We start from the raw sequence: 15005 nt of genomic DNA, 5'->3' as shown, positions 1-15005 counted from the left end.
CTCTGGTCCCAACTCCATTTCCCTCAGGGTAAAAGTACATGTTCTTGATCAGGTCTTATCTCCTGGCCTCTCCTCTCTAGCCACTCTGGGCTCCCTGATGTCTCCCTGAAAATATAGGCTGTTCCTCACGCCTGGAGAGCTCATCCTTCAGATATCCATATGGCTAACTCCCTCTCCTCCTTCATGTCTTTGCTCAAGGAAGCCTACCTAAACCACGTCCCTTATTTTGTTATATTTTTTTTTGCCTAAACTTGTCACTTTCTAATGCATTATATAATTTACTTGTTATGTTTATCGTCTGTCTCTCCCTGCCAATGTTCACTGATATATCTTAAGCATCTACAATAGCTCTTGGCACACAGCAAATACTAAATAAATGTCTGCTGAATGAAAGAATGAAAGACTTTGAGAATAAAGGTTTTGTTAAGTGGTGAAAATCTAAAATAGTTTACATGGGCCCAGCAGCAAATGCATGTGAAGAAAGGGAACCACACAGGTAAAAGAATCTGTAATTTATCTAAGCCTTTCCATTCCTATAGAGTCACTCTGACACAGAAAAATACCTCTATTTGAAATACCTTTTAATTAAAATTAAGACACTATGATACTACATAGGACACAACATGAATATTTTAAGCACCAATAGATAATAACCATAACATCTTTAAGCATTTATCAATACTGACCATTCTTAAGTATCAATAAATACCCAATATATTGTCAGTTCCAGCATAATAACAGATGATGTGCAATTTGAAATAGAGAGCAAAAACTGGTTAGTGAACTGGTTAATCAGATAAAAGCTAATCACTGACTAACCCCTATTTTTTACTTATTTGCTATGTAAGCAACAAATCAAATATAAATAAAATAATATATAATAATGTATAATATAATATAGTAATATCTAATAAAATATAAATAAAAGAAATAGTAATACAGTAAGCAAAAAACTGAAATTTGAAATATGAAAGGTACAGTAAAAGTTTCTTTACATTTCTATGAAGGTGACTTTTAGCATTAATTTCAGCACACTCGGTTTTTAAATGTAATGGCTGATCTTTTAAGGTTCTATACATAGGCAAACAAAATCATTTGTTTATGATTTTAAAATTATAATGGTTCTAAAACTGACATACAATTGGAATGTGAAGAATAATTTGGGGGCAGGGTGAGGGATATTCCACAATGCATATAAATTACCAAAAGTTTAAACAAGCAAGTACAATTAGTTTTCCTTAATTAGATTTGGAATTATTCTGGCTTTCAAAATTATAATCTTTGAAATGAATGAAAATCTCCATTGATTCTTCCAGTGAATTTGAGCACGACAGTTTGGTCAGGACCCTTGTCTCTGAACATGGACTAGTAAATAATCAATCAATCAATTTGTCTTTATGGTAAATCATATACATATATATGCACACACATACATGCATATGTATTTATGTTATATGTGTATACATATTTTTTGGTAAATTTTCACTAGGATAAACACTGTAAGATGAAAAATAAACCTACTTTACTCAAGAAAATAACCTGATGCTAACATTAGCAGGCCTTGCCATGTAGGTTAATATTTACCTAAAGAAATGCTTTCATATAAATTCTAAGTTTTAGACACTAACAGAGTGGAGGTGGGGCTATCAGGATTATTTATATAAAGAATTGAGAGACACTACACACTACTTAAGCAGTGGATTTGTCTTTTTAAATTATTTTGCTAAGTCTAATAGTAAACTAAGTTTTTATTGCCTGAGGCATGACAACTGGACAGTAGCAGGGAGGCAGCCTAGAGATACATGGAGCAGAAAGAAGGCTGGTTTCAAGAATGAGCACATGTTGCGGACGACTGACCAAGTGACCAAATATATATCCTTATCAACAGCACTTTCATAAACAAACACTTTCACCATAGCCTCACAAAGTGACATACCACTTTTTACTGCAGTCTACTAGTTATCTATCATACTAGTTTTAGAATGAGACAGGCACACTCAAAATAGGCTTTAAACCAGATGTGTTTCCCTATGAAAATGGTAAAATAATTGTAAAATAGAGATAATTCTGGAAAGTAGAAACATTTACAGTAAAGGTATACAGTAAATTAGCAAGGCACAATTTCAAGAGTAAGAATTATATTTACAATTTTGAAGTAAAGTTTGTATTCATTTTTGCCTTTAACTGCAATGCTTTAGTGAAGTAGCAAAAGCAGTAAATCACACTAAAAAAATCTAAGTTCAACTTATACTTAACTCTCTGCTGGCTCTTTTTAAATGAAGGATTATTTCAGTGGAATATAATGAGGATTTTTGGTTTCTTTAAATATCTTACCACAACAATTATATCATGTTTTATAAATTAAATATCTAAAATGTTTGAAAGCCAGAAAATAATACTAGGTAGGAGAGAAGCTCCATTTCTGTTTCCCTCTTTTTATATGTTAGATCATTTATTTGTAACATGGACCAAATGTCATTGTTGACATTTGCTTCAATACATTTACACTCCTACGTCTTTGCCAGCAACCCAGAATGGGTTTGTGGAGACTAGATCACATAGCCTATTGCAGTCTCATCATTTCAGTAACCCAGTGAATAGCCTACTACCTGCACATAGCATATGCTTGATGAATAAGGCTGGACAAATAAATCTCCCTCCAATATTTTGATTATATGATTGAAGGCTATAGTTCTGTGAAATAGATTTTATTTTTATTGAGGGCTTCCTGTTAGTTTGCATATTTAAACTAAAATGAAATTTAGTGAATGAAAGATACAGCAGACCCCCTCCAAATTTAATGTATATATACACATTCTTTTTTTTTCTTTAAAACTATGCTTTACCTTATCTGTAAAAGATATACACTAAAGTATTTATGGGTTAAACCTATATGATGTATTGAATTTAAAATAGTATAGTTAAAAAAAGTGTATCTGTGAGTAACAGATGAAACAGAGTGGCAAAATATTAATAGTTGCTGAAGCAGAGTGATAAATATTCAGAGGTTTTTTTATACTATTATCTGCACATTGTGTGGTTTGAAAATTTCAACAGTAAAATAATGAATTCAAATAAATTTCAATAATAAAAATTGTAAAGGCAAAATAAAGATATTTCCAACTAACAAACTACTATATAACTGAACATTTTGCAAAGATCTGTACTAGACTAATTATATGACATTGTTGTTATAGTGAAAGGTTGTGAACAACTTAAACGTCAGTCAGTAGGGAGAGTTAAATACAGTGTGTCCTCATGCTATGGAATACTATCCAACTATGAAAAAACCTGTTGAGTGAAAAAAGAGTTTCCACAGCAGCACAGGGAGCCTGATTCCATGTTCACAGGACTACGTGTGTATCCATCCACTGTTCAGAGTGGTTATCTCTGCAAAGAGGAATTACACATGGTTTTTAAATTTTTTTTACTTTTTTCTTGAAACTGTTTTGTATTATTTAACAATTTTACAGGGAGATATATTAATTTTATACTGGGGGAAGTTCTTTTCTATTAATGATATCCTATGATTTTTCTCATTATATTATTCTTTCTAGCAGATGAAATGATTTTTTAATTGTTAAAAATTGTGTTAGGTCTTAAGTAATGCAAAGTAGGAAAATGCTATACTTCTAAACCAATATGAAATATAGAGATTTGATTTATTTTTAAAAATGAAAATAAAAATTTCAAGGAATTCTATTCTAGCACATGTATTTTTTCCTCAATCACCTACTGACTGCGTATAGCAGGACATCAAAAATTACATGAAACATAACATTATAAAATACATGAAAATAGACTTCAGTACCTTTTCGTTAATTCAAATCAGGCTGAAAACTCAATTATAGAAAGAAACAGCATTTGGAAGAGAAAATAAGAACATGCTTTCTAGTTTGTTCATAATAAATTTGAATTGAAAATATTCCTATAGTTCTACACAAAAAAAGTATTTGTGGATATTTTAGGGTTTAATATGTTTCTTCTCAGATTAAACAGATAGCAGAACAGAATAAAATGCAACTTCCAGATGCATGGATTTGTGATTTCAGTGCTGTGGACTCAGCATTAGCTAAATCTCAAGTTTAACTTGAGCCAGCACTGCAAAAAATTTTGGAGTAAACTCGAACTTAATGATTAACTTTTGAATCATTATTTAAGGTTAATTATCTTGGGTAAGAGTCCAGAAGTCTGGTGTTCAAATGTTTCTGAAATCCTATATCTTTATGTGGTCTCCTGCTGCTGTACCTTCTTCTTAATCTGCAAAGACCCCAGAAAAGAGTGGGTGGGAGCCAGTGATGGGACCTCTCTCTACCTCATCCCTCTTTAGGGGCTTTTACAACATGTTACAGTTGCTGTGTACAGTCCCTAGTCAAGGGCTGTACTGTTCCCACCATTTACTATTTCCTTGCTGATTTTAAGGCTTCAGGGAATTAAAAGTAGCTCCTTTGGTACACGAGATTGGGGATCCCTAAACTTGGTAATTCCAATTTGGCTAAGGTAATGAAAAATAAATCAAAAGATATCACCTAAGTTACCTGGTGGATATTTCCTTCTTTCACATCCATGTCCTAAGCTTTGGGAATGATGAGAGATTTCTTAGGTTCTGACTTGTCCAAGTTAGGTATCTGTAACCAGATTGAAGAATTACATTTGGTTATAGATTAACTGTATATACTTGCAGTTGTGTTAGAGTAGATATTTTGTTTCTTAATGTGCTTCTTGGGCAAATCATTTAAATCTTTATTTAGGGGTTTTAAAGGTCTATCGTGATCAACGTCCCCAGATTAAAATTGTTTTTTACCTGGTTCCTAGAAGATCTGGATTGTCCATAATGGACAGTATTGGAGTGAGGCTTCTCTGACGTTTTTGAAGAGTCCTGACATAATTTCCTTTTAGACCTGTGGGCTGTTCTGCTCACTATTAATCGGTGGTCACTTACATCAGTTTCTTTAGTTTGATCAAATAATTGTTGCTGTAGCATTTGAGAATCTTCTGTTTCTGTGTCTAATTCAAAAATGTGTGGTTGTCTTTTCACTTTTAGTGACTCATGGCCTTTCCCTAAAATTTGTGTTATATATTTGCTTGTCAAATTTTCTTTTCCACTCACTTGGAAGTCAACAGCACTTTTTATCATATCTAACTTGTGATTTGACATCTGAAATACTGAACTATTAGATAGTTGTCTACTTTCATTTAAACTCACAATTGATGATTTTCCATTAGAAGGGGGATTTTTTGCCATATTTTCACAGGACTCGGTGCTCTTTCCCTGCAGAGATCTAGAGGTCTTCAGATTTAAATTTCTAGCATTTATCTGAGTGCTGCGATTAGACCTTTTTTTAACAACTGGATCTGATTTCAGTTTATCTTCCTGGATCACACTAGTTTTAAGTGAAAGCAACTTAGATTCTTCAACAACATGTTGTTTTCTTTTCAGGTTGTCAGGTTCTAAGATATTTTTGTTCATCTGTAATGGTCGATTTTTGAAAACTGGTATGAATTTAGGGGTAACATTACATGGGGAGCTAACATTTTTGTCTTGAACTTGAGTATTTCCTCTGTTGAGCTTTGGTACTTCCAGATGTATTTGTGCTGCCTTGTCAGACAGGGATTCCTTTCTGCTCTGAACAGATTCTGGCTGGAGGTGCAGAGCTGAGCACACGCAGGGCTTTGGCTGGCTGACTGAAAGCTCCACCTTGTGGTCCAGAGCTGCTGAACGTGGTGCAAGACTCTGAGCCTGGGCAGGTCTCATGGAAGGGGCCTGAGCCACAGAGGACCTGAACTTTTGTTTAGAGGTTAAATTAGCTGGCTTGACTTTGTTTTCCTGAAAGGATAAAGATTAGGAAATTTAGAAAATGTAATAATGTCCTTAACAGAAAAGAAATATCATCAAAATAAGAATAAAAAGTAACACAATATATAGAACAGGTAAAGAAAAACAAAAAGAACCTGAGCCTTATTGAGGACATGTATATATTTTTTATGATTTGTACCTTCTTTAGATATCATCCTTTCAAGATAATATTTTAAGATAAAATTAAGTTCTAAATTATATATAAATCAACTATAAAAACTATTCACTTAGCTACTACCATCATCCTCCAAATGTGCTCATACTGCCTTTCCCTCTTTGCTCCATTTTTTTCCCTCTCAACTTCTCAAGGATCTTCTATCAGCTAGTATTTATTTGTCACCAAAAAAATAGGACAAGGTAGTGCTCTTATCTTTTAGTGTGCATGTTCAGTCTCCCTAAGTAAACAGTAGATTCTTTGAGGGCAGGAACCATGAGTTATTCTTACATCCTTCACATTCTTAAATCCTTCACACAGTCACTAACAACACATTTATTCAAAGAAATTAAATTAATGGAGGAAGTCATTGCATCTACACTAGGCCTTTCAGAATAAGTAGGATTTTGACTACAGGGTTGTGACTGTGTCTTAACCCTTTTGTAGTCTCACTGCCTACCAGAGTGCCCGGTACTTGGAAGCAATTCATCAGGTATTTGTCAAACTGATTTGTCAGATAAGTCAAAGAGAAACAAGTGTTCATAGTCTTCTTAAAAAATTGTGGTAAAAAACATAAAGCATGAAATATACTATTTTATCCACTTTTTTAAGCATACTATTCAGTTGCATTAAGTACATTCCCCACCGTACTTCTGTTGTGTAATGATCACCATGATCTATTTCCAAAACTTTATCTTTATCCCAAATAGGAACTTGGTAGTCTTTAAGCAATAACTCGTTTCCTTCTCCTCGCAGTTCTGGTCACCACCATTCCCCTTTCTGTCTCTATGAATTTGCCCACTCTAAGTACTCCATGTAAGCAGAATCACAGTATTTGTCTTTTTGTGTCTGGCTTATTTCATTTAGCTTTCCAAGGTTCATCCATATTGTAGCATGTGTCAGAATTTCATTCATTTTTATGGCTGAATAATATTCCATTATATGTACTTGCCACATTTTGTTTACCCATTCATCTATTGCTGGGAAGTGTTTATAAAATGTCTTTTAAAATACATACCTATTAAGTCTTTGTATCTGTAAAACAGTGACATGCGACAATAATCTGAAACACTGAACAGAGTTCTTTTCTCACCTTCTGGCATAAAAAACACATATATTCACAACTTGAAATAAAATTTTTAAAAACTATCTGGACTAATATTCAAACCAGAACAATTGATTTTCTTCTCCCTTACTAGAGATTCAGATGTTGAATGTGGTTGGGAGAACAGCAAGACAGAATTTTAGGAGATAAGAGTTGTGAATAGGTAGAGGAAAAGTTAAGTGAGTGATCCAGTTGTTTATTAGGAAAATCATACCAAAAGTTAGTGGCTTTAAACAACAATTATTATGTTTTATTTTTCATGATTCCAGGATTTTAAAAAATTCATTTATTTATTTTTTGATTCTGGGATTTGGCGTGGCTTAGCTCAGAGTCTCTCAGGCAGTTGTGGTTAGATGATTCTGGGGCTGGAGTCACTTCCTCACTCACATGTGTGATGGCTGACACTGGCTGTCAGCTGGAGGACCTACAGGTGGCCTCTCCATGTGGACTGGGATCCCTCACATGTGGCAAAGCAAGTGTCCCAAGAGACAGGTAAACACTGCTTTTCAATGACCTAGTCTTGGAAGTCATGTAACACCATTCTGTCACAGGCCTGCCGAGACTCAAGGGGAGGGAACATACTGAGATAAGAAGGGCATGTGGTTGGGTGATCTTGTGGCCACCTTGAAAAATGGAGTAGATGTCAGAGAGCAGTCAGTCTCTTACCAACTTCAAGCGTCTGACGTCATAGTACAGGTGGCCTACAGAAGGGCTGGTGCATTTGGCAATGGAGCTGCACACAAACCCAATACAGGATTTAGAGAGCTGAATGAGGAGGTGTGGTCGGGCCGGACAGAGCTATGGCCCAACTTCTACTCCACATCAACAAGCTTCCAGAGCTTATCCTGATGAGGCTGAGTTGCAATGCTGGCCTCACAAAGACTTTCTCTGTGTGAATGTAGCTCTTGCTTCACCTCCACCTTCCCAATCTCATGTCATCCTAAGCCAGAACGATGTAGGAAGGAATTCCAGGACACATGCCTACAGAGTACTCAAGTTGACATAACACAAAGTCACCACAGAGAACAATGCTCCTCCTCCCATCGTGACTATTCTTGGGAGAAGTGGGATGTCCCCAAGAAAGTCCTGGGTAAGGTTTGAGTGATGCTCCAAGTAGGTCACTGGGCTCCCTTTTGTCTGTAGATTTCTCAAGCTTGAGTCTTATCCATGTCAGCAGGGCAAGAAGCCACCCCTTTTTACTTCCTCATAATTATCAGAGGGCACAGAAGAGGACCCAGCCAGCTTTCATGACCCTGAGTGAAGGGATGCAGAGGTTAACTGAGGATTAAGAGCTGGTTTATAACACCAGGAGACTGCTAGGCTGAGTGAAAAAGCATGCATCAAGAAGGGGTTTGTAATATCTGATAGGACTGCTCAAACAAAGCCACCACAAACTATGTGGCCTAAACGACACAAATGTACTGGCTCAAAGTTCTGGAGGTGAGAAGTCCAAAATAAAGGTGCTGGGGGAATCGGGGCCATGAGAAAAGGATGTGTTCCAGGTCTCTTCCCTCAACTTGTAGATGGCCATTTCATATTCACATGGCATGCTCCCTGCAAACAAGTCTGTGTCCAAATTTCCCCTTTATATACGAACACTAGTCACATTGGATTAGGGGCCCAAGTGTTCCAGGATCTAATCATTTCTTTAACGGCCCTATTTCAAACAAGGCCACGTCCTGAGGTACTGCTGGTTAGGACTTCAACATATCAATCTTTTGGGGGGAGGGGGGTGGTGAGCACAATTCTACCCATAACAGGGTTTGACATGTAGTTCTGGAGAAACTTGAGAGGGGGGTGCAGCTGTTCTTCTAAGGACCATCTAGTACAAAGGAGCCAGAAGAAAACCTTGTACACCATTTTTGTCAAGACACCACATGAGACCAGCAACATCAGACTAATCCAAGTCGAGAAGTGAATGCCTCCTCCTTCCCCTCCACTCCTCAGCTGTGACTGCGTGATGGATGTGACGGATATGGTGGACTGGTGTTCAACACCCATTTCACCCTCCTTCTAGCATTCCTTCTAGAGCCTGGAAATCTAAAATGAACATCTTCTCCTTTGCAGCTAGGGTTCAGGATGTGATTTAAGATCAACAAATCAGATGCACTCATATGATACTTGGAAGGAAGAAGTGAGGTAAAGTCATACTTCCGTAGTTTCCACTGAAAAGTTACTTATGAATGCTTTTGGTTTTTCAGTTGCAGAGCTGGGAGAAGCCCAAGTGTCCACTCACTAGCTTTATAGGTGTCTGGAAACAGAGCTTAGGGCATTCATTCTCCTGATGTGGACCATATTAGGCAAACATGCCAAATGCACTTCACCACACACCACTGCCCTCATCCCATGTAGGCTTTCCCCTGTACATAGATGCTATCATGGGGAGAATGATTCTTAAATCTGAATGAAATTCTACCTCAAAAAATGTTTTGTCAGAAGGGGCTGAAAATCATCTTAAAATGTCTAGATTGAATTTTTTCCATTTGATGAAAAAACAGTTCAAGAACTAAGTTGAAATCAATTATAGAAAATCAAAGAACGTTTTTAGACCCTTGGTTTTCATAAATTGTAGTAACTGTTAAACAACATACCTACTACTTGAGATACCAAAAGAAAAACTCGTTTTAGGCAGATTCATATAAGAATAAGTTACTTGTATTCTGATATAAAACATCTAGAATATGTATCTCAAGTGTTTATATTCACACCCACCTGTCTCTCAGGAATATACATCTGACGGAAATAATTTCCAGGAGCTTGTTTTGCCCCCTAGCCTGTCAATGTATTATTTACTCATTCTTTCAATTTCTATATAGTAAACAGCCCAAAGGAGGAAATCTCTAGGTTTATATTCAAAAATTTTAAAAAGACTACAAAAAGGGCCAATGTAAACAGCAGATGAAATCATAAATAATTCACAGAGCTTAAAATACTTAAGTTATCAACAAACCAAAGCTTTGTGGAATCATAACCTAACAAAAAAAATATGCTTTACCACACTATTACCATTATTCTGCCAGGTGTCACTGTGACTCAGCTGACTTTTAATTTCTAGAACTTTACATACAATCTATATAACTTTGTACATTAACATAAAATTATAGCGGGAAACTAAAAGCTTTAACCTATATTTAGATATGAATGGATACCTAATGGAGGCCTGGAATTAAGGAAATGATTAAATTAAGCTTGAGGACTGACCAAAATCATGGATCTAATGTATTTTTTCTATTAAGGTTTGGTTCTGTATCTTGTACTACCTGAGTGTTTCTTGATTAAAGTCGAACCAGAATTCAGGTAAGCCCAGGATTTAACTACAGGTTTGTAAGAAGTATGGGGCTCGGGAGAATGTGTTAAGTTTAAAAGATGTGACAATAAGGAAGCCATCATTCAAATGCAAAATATGGGGCACTTTTCCAGGGTAAAGGATACAGTTTTCCCAGCAAATAACTGTCATAAATAAAAGGGAAGGGAGTTTGGAATGTTATACAATAAAAGAGATCTAAGAGATATAATACCCAAATTATGTGGACCTTGTTTGGATTCTGCTTTAAACGAAACCTCTAAAATAAATCTTTGAGATAAATAGGGAATTGGAGTATGAACTGGTACTAGATGATATTAATGAATTATTGTTAAAGAATTTTTTTAAAAAGCTCTTATCAGGAAAAGATACATACTAAAATCTTTACAGATTAAAATAACAGCAAAACTTGGATTTGTTTTAAAATACTACAGTTTATCCCCACCCCAAAAATACATCAAGGAGAATCCAGATGATAGGTATACAAGAGTTCATTATACTATAGTAATTTCTTTTATATATCTTGGAGAACTCCTATAAGTTAAAAAAAAAGCTAGTTTAGCTAAGTACTCCTGCTAACTTACTTTTTTAAGTCAGTTGAGTTCTATCAAGTAGTTTGATCAATTTATTTTTCATTTTTTAAAAATTTATTCTTTTTAGTACTTCATGAATCTTAGAGCTAACAAGGTTGTAGTAACAATAAGAACTAACATTTATTGAGAGCTCACTAAGTACAAGGAACTGTTCCAAGTAGGATTATCTAATCCAAAAACAAAAAACAAAAAACCCATGAAGTACTGGGAAGGAAATGGTGATGTGCTGCCCAGGTTCCCTTCAACAAAGGGCTGCTCCCCACTGCCAGGGTGCTGTCAGCAAACCACCTTTGGTAGTTGGCCCCTGCAGAGACTGCCTCGTTATGGAGACTCATCTCACCCTAGAACTTGCCTGTCTCCCGGTGGCCCAAATCCAATGACAGATGGAAGAGGGGTATAAAGGCCTGGCTATTTTGGCCAATGCAGAAACACTGTGATGGGCCGTTTTAGCCTCTGTGCTCCTTAGAAGGTTGGCCATGGCTACTTGGCACCTGCTTTACTTTACCCAATCTTCTTCCTTCCCTGCCTTCTGTAGGTGTTGATTCCAAGAGCAGTTCTCAATAAGCATCACACTCACTGGACTCCATTTCAGAGTAGGCCGCCTAGAGAGCCCAATTTGTGACAAGCGCAATTACTAACACTATGACTATGCTCCATTTTACAACTGGGGAAACAGAGGCACAGGGAGATCAAATAACTTGCCCAAGATTATACAAGTAGTAAGGAGTTCAAACCTAGACAGCCTGTCTCTAGAGTCTGGGCTCTTAACCACAACTCTAAACTTTTTCCAGTTTTAGAACTAAGAATCTGATTCCTTGGGTTTCAGTTTTAATTTTGCAATGTATTTAACTGTGTGGCTTTGGTTAAATTACTTGAATGCTGTGAGCTTCAGTTTCCTCTTCTGCAAAACTAAGAAAACAATTTTTTTACCCCAAGAGTCTATTTTGATGATTAAGTGAGAAGACACACAGAAGGCACTCAATAAAACTGAGAGGAAATTCTTGTCATCAATGTACCAATTGTCAGAAGCAAAATAAAGACCAGAATTTCCAAATAAGTGTTATTTTACATTTAAGAAGCAAATTTTCACAAATATATTGTCTGGATTCACCATTTCCAAAACAGACATGGGCTGGAAATATTAGGTATTCAATAAATATATTCAATAAAAATGCATGATGTAATGACATATCTGCCAAATTCCTCAGATTTGGACTTGGCCAACAACTAAACTTTTAAAAATGTTATGTCTCAGCAAAATTTTAAGATTCATAAAGATCATAAACATGTCAGTTGGTATTTGTCTACCCACACTTCCTTCTAAGGAAATGGCCTTGCCTATAGCACCTGATACCTTGGCTGTCATGTTTTTATAGCATTTATATGAGGTGTTGGCCCCTAACCCAAGGATACCAGATCCATATGCTGGCTAGTGACAGATGATGTGACCTGCCTTGAAAAGATAGAAGGGTCTACCAAATACTGGCTCTGGTGAATTTTAGTTGAGGATTATAAAGAGAATGAAGCAAACAGCATGGCAGCAAAAGCTGAAAAAAATGCCACGAAGCATAGTGTTTGAGCCATAGCAAGTCAACACCACATGAAAGCCTCAATCACTGGAGCAGTGGAAGCTACAATAAAACAAGACACTAGTATTGTAAGTCAAAAAAGGAGACTCAGAAGACACAGAAATGTTCAAATAATTCATATTACATTTCAAACTGTTCAAATTATTCAAACCTTTGTCTTTCCTTTTGATGAAAACACACAATATTTGTCATTTAAAGGAAAGATCATTGTTGAAAAATTTTAATTAAATTTCCATTTGTTCTTCAAAAACTTCCCTTTTAATTTTGTTTCCTTTTGACAAAGAAATCTTACTCTATTGAGTGTCAAGATAGGCCATCATATTTTCTTCATCGACGTTGCTGCAATTGCTATTCTTTTTTTTCCCAAAAATAAGATTTCACCTAGCATATCATCTTACCATGAAAATGTTACCAAGTTACTTCAATTTCTATAAATGGAATTATTCAAAGGCTTTGTCAATCAATCAGACTCAAATGAAGTGGCACAATTTCAAAGAAAACTTGGATTTCTGAGGCAAACATTTCCAAACTATCCTATATGATCAATTTATTCATTTGTTCTTTGAAAAAACATTTAATGAACACCTATTAAGTACCAGGAACCTGGAATAAGAAGATGAATATGCTCTCTGCCCTCTAGGAAGTCATGCTAAATTAGAAGAAACAGACCAGGAAATAACTACTACCACAATACCAAGTTAAATACAATAACACTAAGAATGACAGTAACAAATGGTTACGTACAAGAATAACGAATAGCATTAGGGAAACACTGAACTGAGAGAAAAGACATAGCACAGTGGGTTAGGTAGTCCATCACTGAAGGCAAGAGATCCAAGTAATACAGGAGCATAGCATGTCTTAGAGAACTTGGCAGGACATGAAATCTCTTACCTGCAGATGCAGTTTAGTCAGTTCTTGTGTGTAGTAGCACGGTTTAGTTGTCATCTTTATGGGAAAGCCACATATATGGGGCAGTTTAGATTTTAAATCTGAAAGAAAACTTTTCAACACGCCTTCCATATCCACCCTTGGAAAGAACTGTATGGGCTGACTTCTGATGCAACTGAGAGGGTATCTGAACATTGTTAAAGAACAATGGGACATTTTTTGTAGATAGGACACAGCATTTTTTAATGGAAGTAAAAAGGTCTTAAAATAGTAACTGCTAAAAAGGCAGACATAACTAAATCCTAATTAGTTTATATATTGTTTATTCCATATTATCCAAAGCTATAAAGCACGTTTTCTCACAGGAATCTTAATTCCTTAAATTTTAATACTCGCAATAAAGACAACTTACAGTACCCTTACTATATGGCTTTCTACACAGACTGGCAAACTAAGGTTTATGAAAAATGATTTATAAAAAAGACACTATGACCTTTATAGATTATAAAAATGTGTTTATAGTAAACAATAATCAGATTGCATCTCCAGGAGCAGTAAAAATTCAGTACAGAGAAACAACACATACAGATTGTATTCAAGCTCTAAAAGCAGTTCTTTGAGAAAAAGCTGTTACTTTTGTTGATGAAAAATATTGCGAAGACTTGGAATAATGTCTTGGCAGCTAATGAAGGGGAAAAATTGATACGTGTCAACCTCAACTTTATATTAAAATTTGGGTTAGGAAATGTAGACTACAGAAAGAGAACACTAGGCTCCTCCCTCTACCATTTGGAAACTCCAGCTGGTCAGAATACAAAGAGACAGAAATGGTGAAATCAGTACTAATTAAGACAGTAGAGTTTCACCTGAACACTTGTGCTCTTCTGTGTGTAGATTTTTAAAAATAATGTTAAGAAAAATATTTTCTTATATCAATGGCATGCATTAAGTGCAACTCAAATTCTCTAAATTTTGCCTGTAAAATTAAGTACTCTTCAAAAAGAAAATTTCATTACAGGACTAATTTAATTTCACCCTTTCAATAATATCCAACATGCCATGGGAGGGAGCCCTTAGCTAAGGAAAATGCTACAATTGTTTTCTTACTTCCTACTAGAAATCATGTAAACAATTTTCCTATCTAAAGTTTCTTCTGCTGTCTAAATTGTTGCAATGGTGTTTAAGGGGAAAAAATAGCTTTATTAATCTCATCCTCAAACAAAAATATGAAAATTCTAAGGAAAACAAAAAACACTCATTCAGATAAAAAGAAGTAGGGGGAAAGTAGCTTCATTTGAACTTAGGAAAGGTTGAAAATGATGATGACATCAGGGCAGGAGTAAGCCTGGACTATAAGGTGCGCAGAGAGCACCTGTAAAGGATATGTGAAGATCCTTCTTCCTATCATTTTGAAGAAGATACTGCAATATATTTTAATAGTTCCACAATCTTCTGGAAGCTTATAGCCATACTAAAAATTAAGAACAAAGCTGAAGTTCTCTTGAGAGAAAG

At 35.6% G+C, this 15005-nt stretch overlaps 1 protein-coding gene across 1 annotated transcript in view; it reads right to left on the bottom strand.

The window, feature by feature from the left end:
• Positions 1-573: 573 nt before the first annotated feature.
• Positions 574-15005, bottom strand: part of C11H18orf63 (chromosome 11 C18orf63 homolog) — a 40846-nt gene continuing 26414 nt past the window's right edge. The window contains exons 9-13 of the mRNA XM_057700645.1: positions 14879-14964; positions 13497-13680; positions 4805-5827; positions 4539-4628; positions 574-3390 (exon numbers count right to left, since the gene is read on the bottom strand). Coding sequence (XP_057556628.1) covers positions 4572-4628; positions 4805-5827; positions 13497-13680; positions 14879-14964 — 1350 coding nt within the window. The 3' untranslated portion in view covers positions 574-3390; positions 4539-4571. The remainder of the gene's footprint in view (positions 3391-4538; positions 4629-4804; positions 5828-13496; positions 13681-14878; positions 14965-15005) is intronic.

The sequence above is a fragment of the Hippopotamus amphibius genome, chromosome 11, assembly GCF_030028045.1.
Source record: "Hippopotamus amphibius kiboko isolate mHipAmp2 chromosome 11, mHipAmp2.hap2, whole genome shotgun sequence".
Classification (NCBI taxonomy): Eukaryota; Metazoa; Chordata; class Mammalia; order Artiodactyla; family Hippopotamidae; genus Hippopotamus; species Hippopotamus amphibius.
The sequence above is the reverse complement of the archived record's forward strand: the minus strand, read 5'-3'. Positions and strand labels throughout refer to the sequence as shown.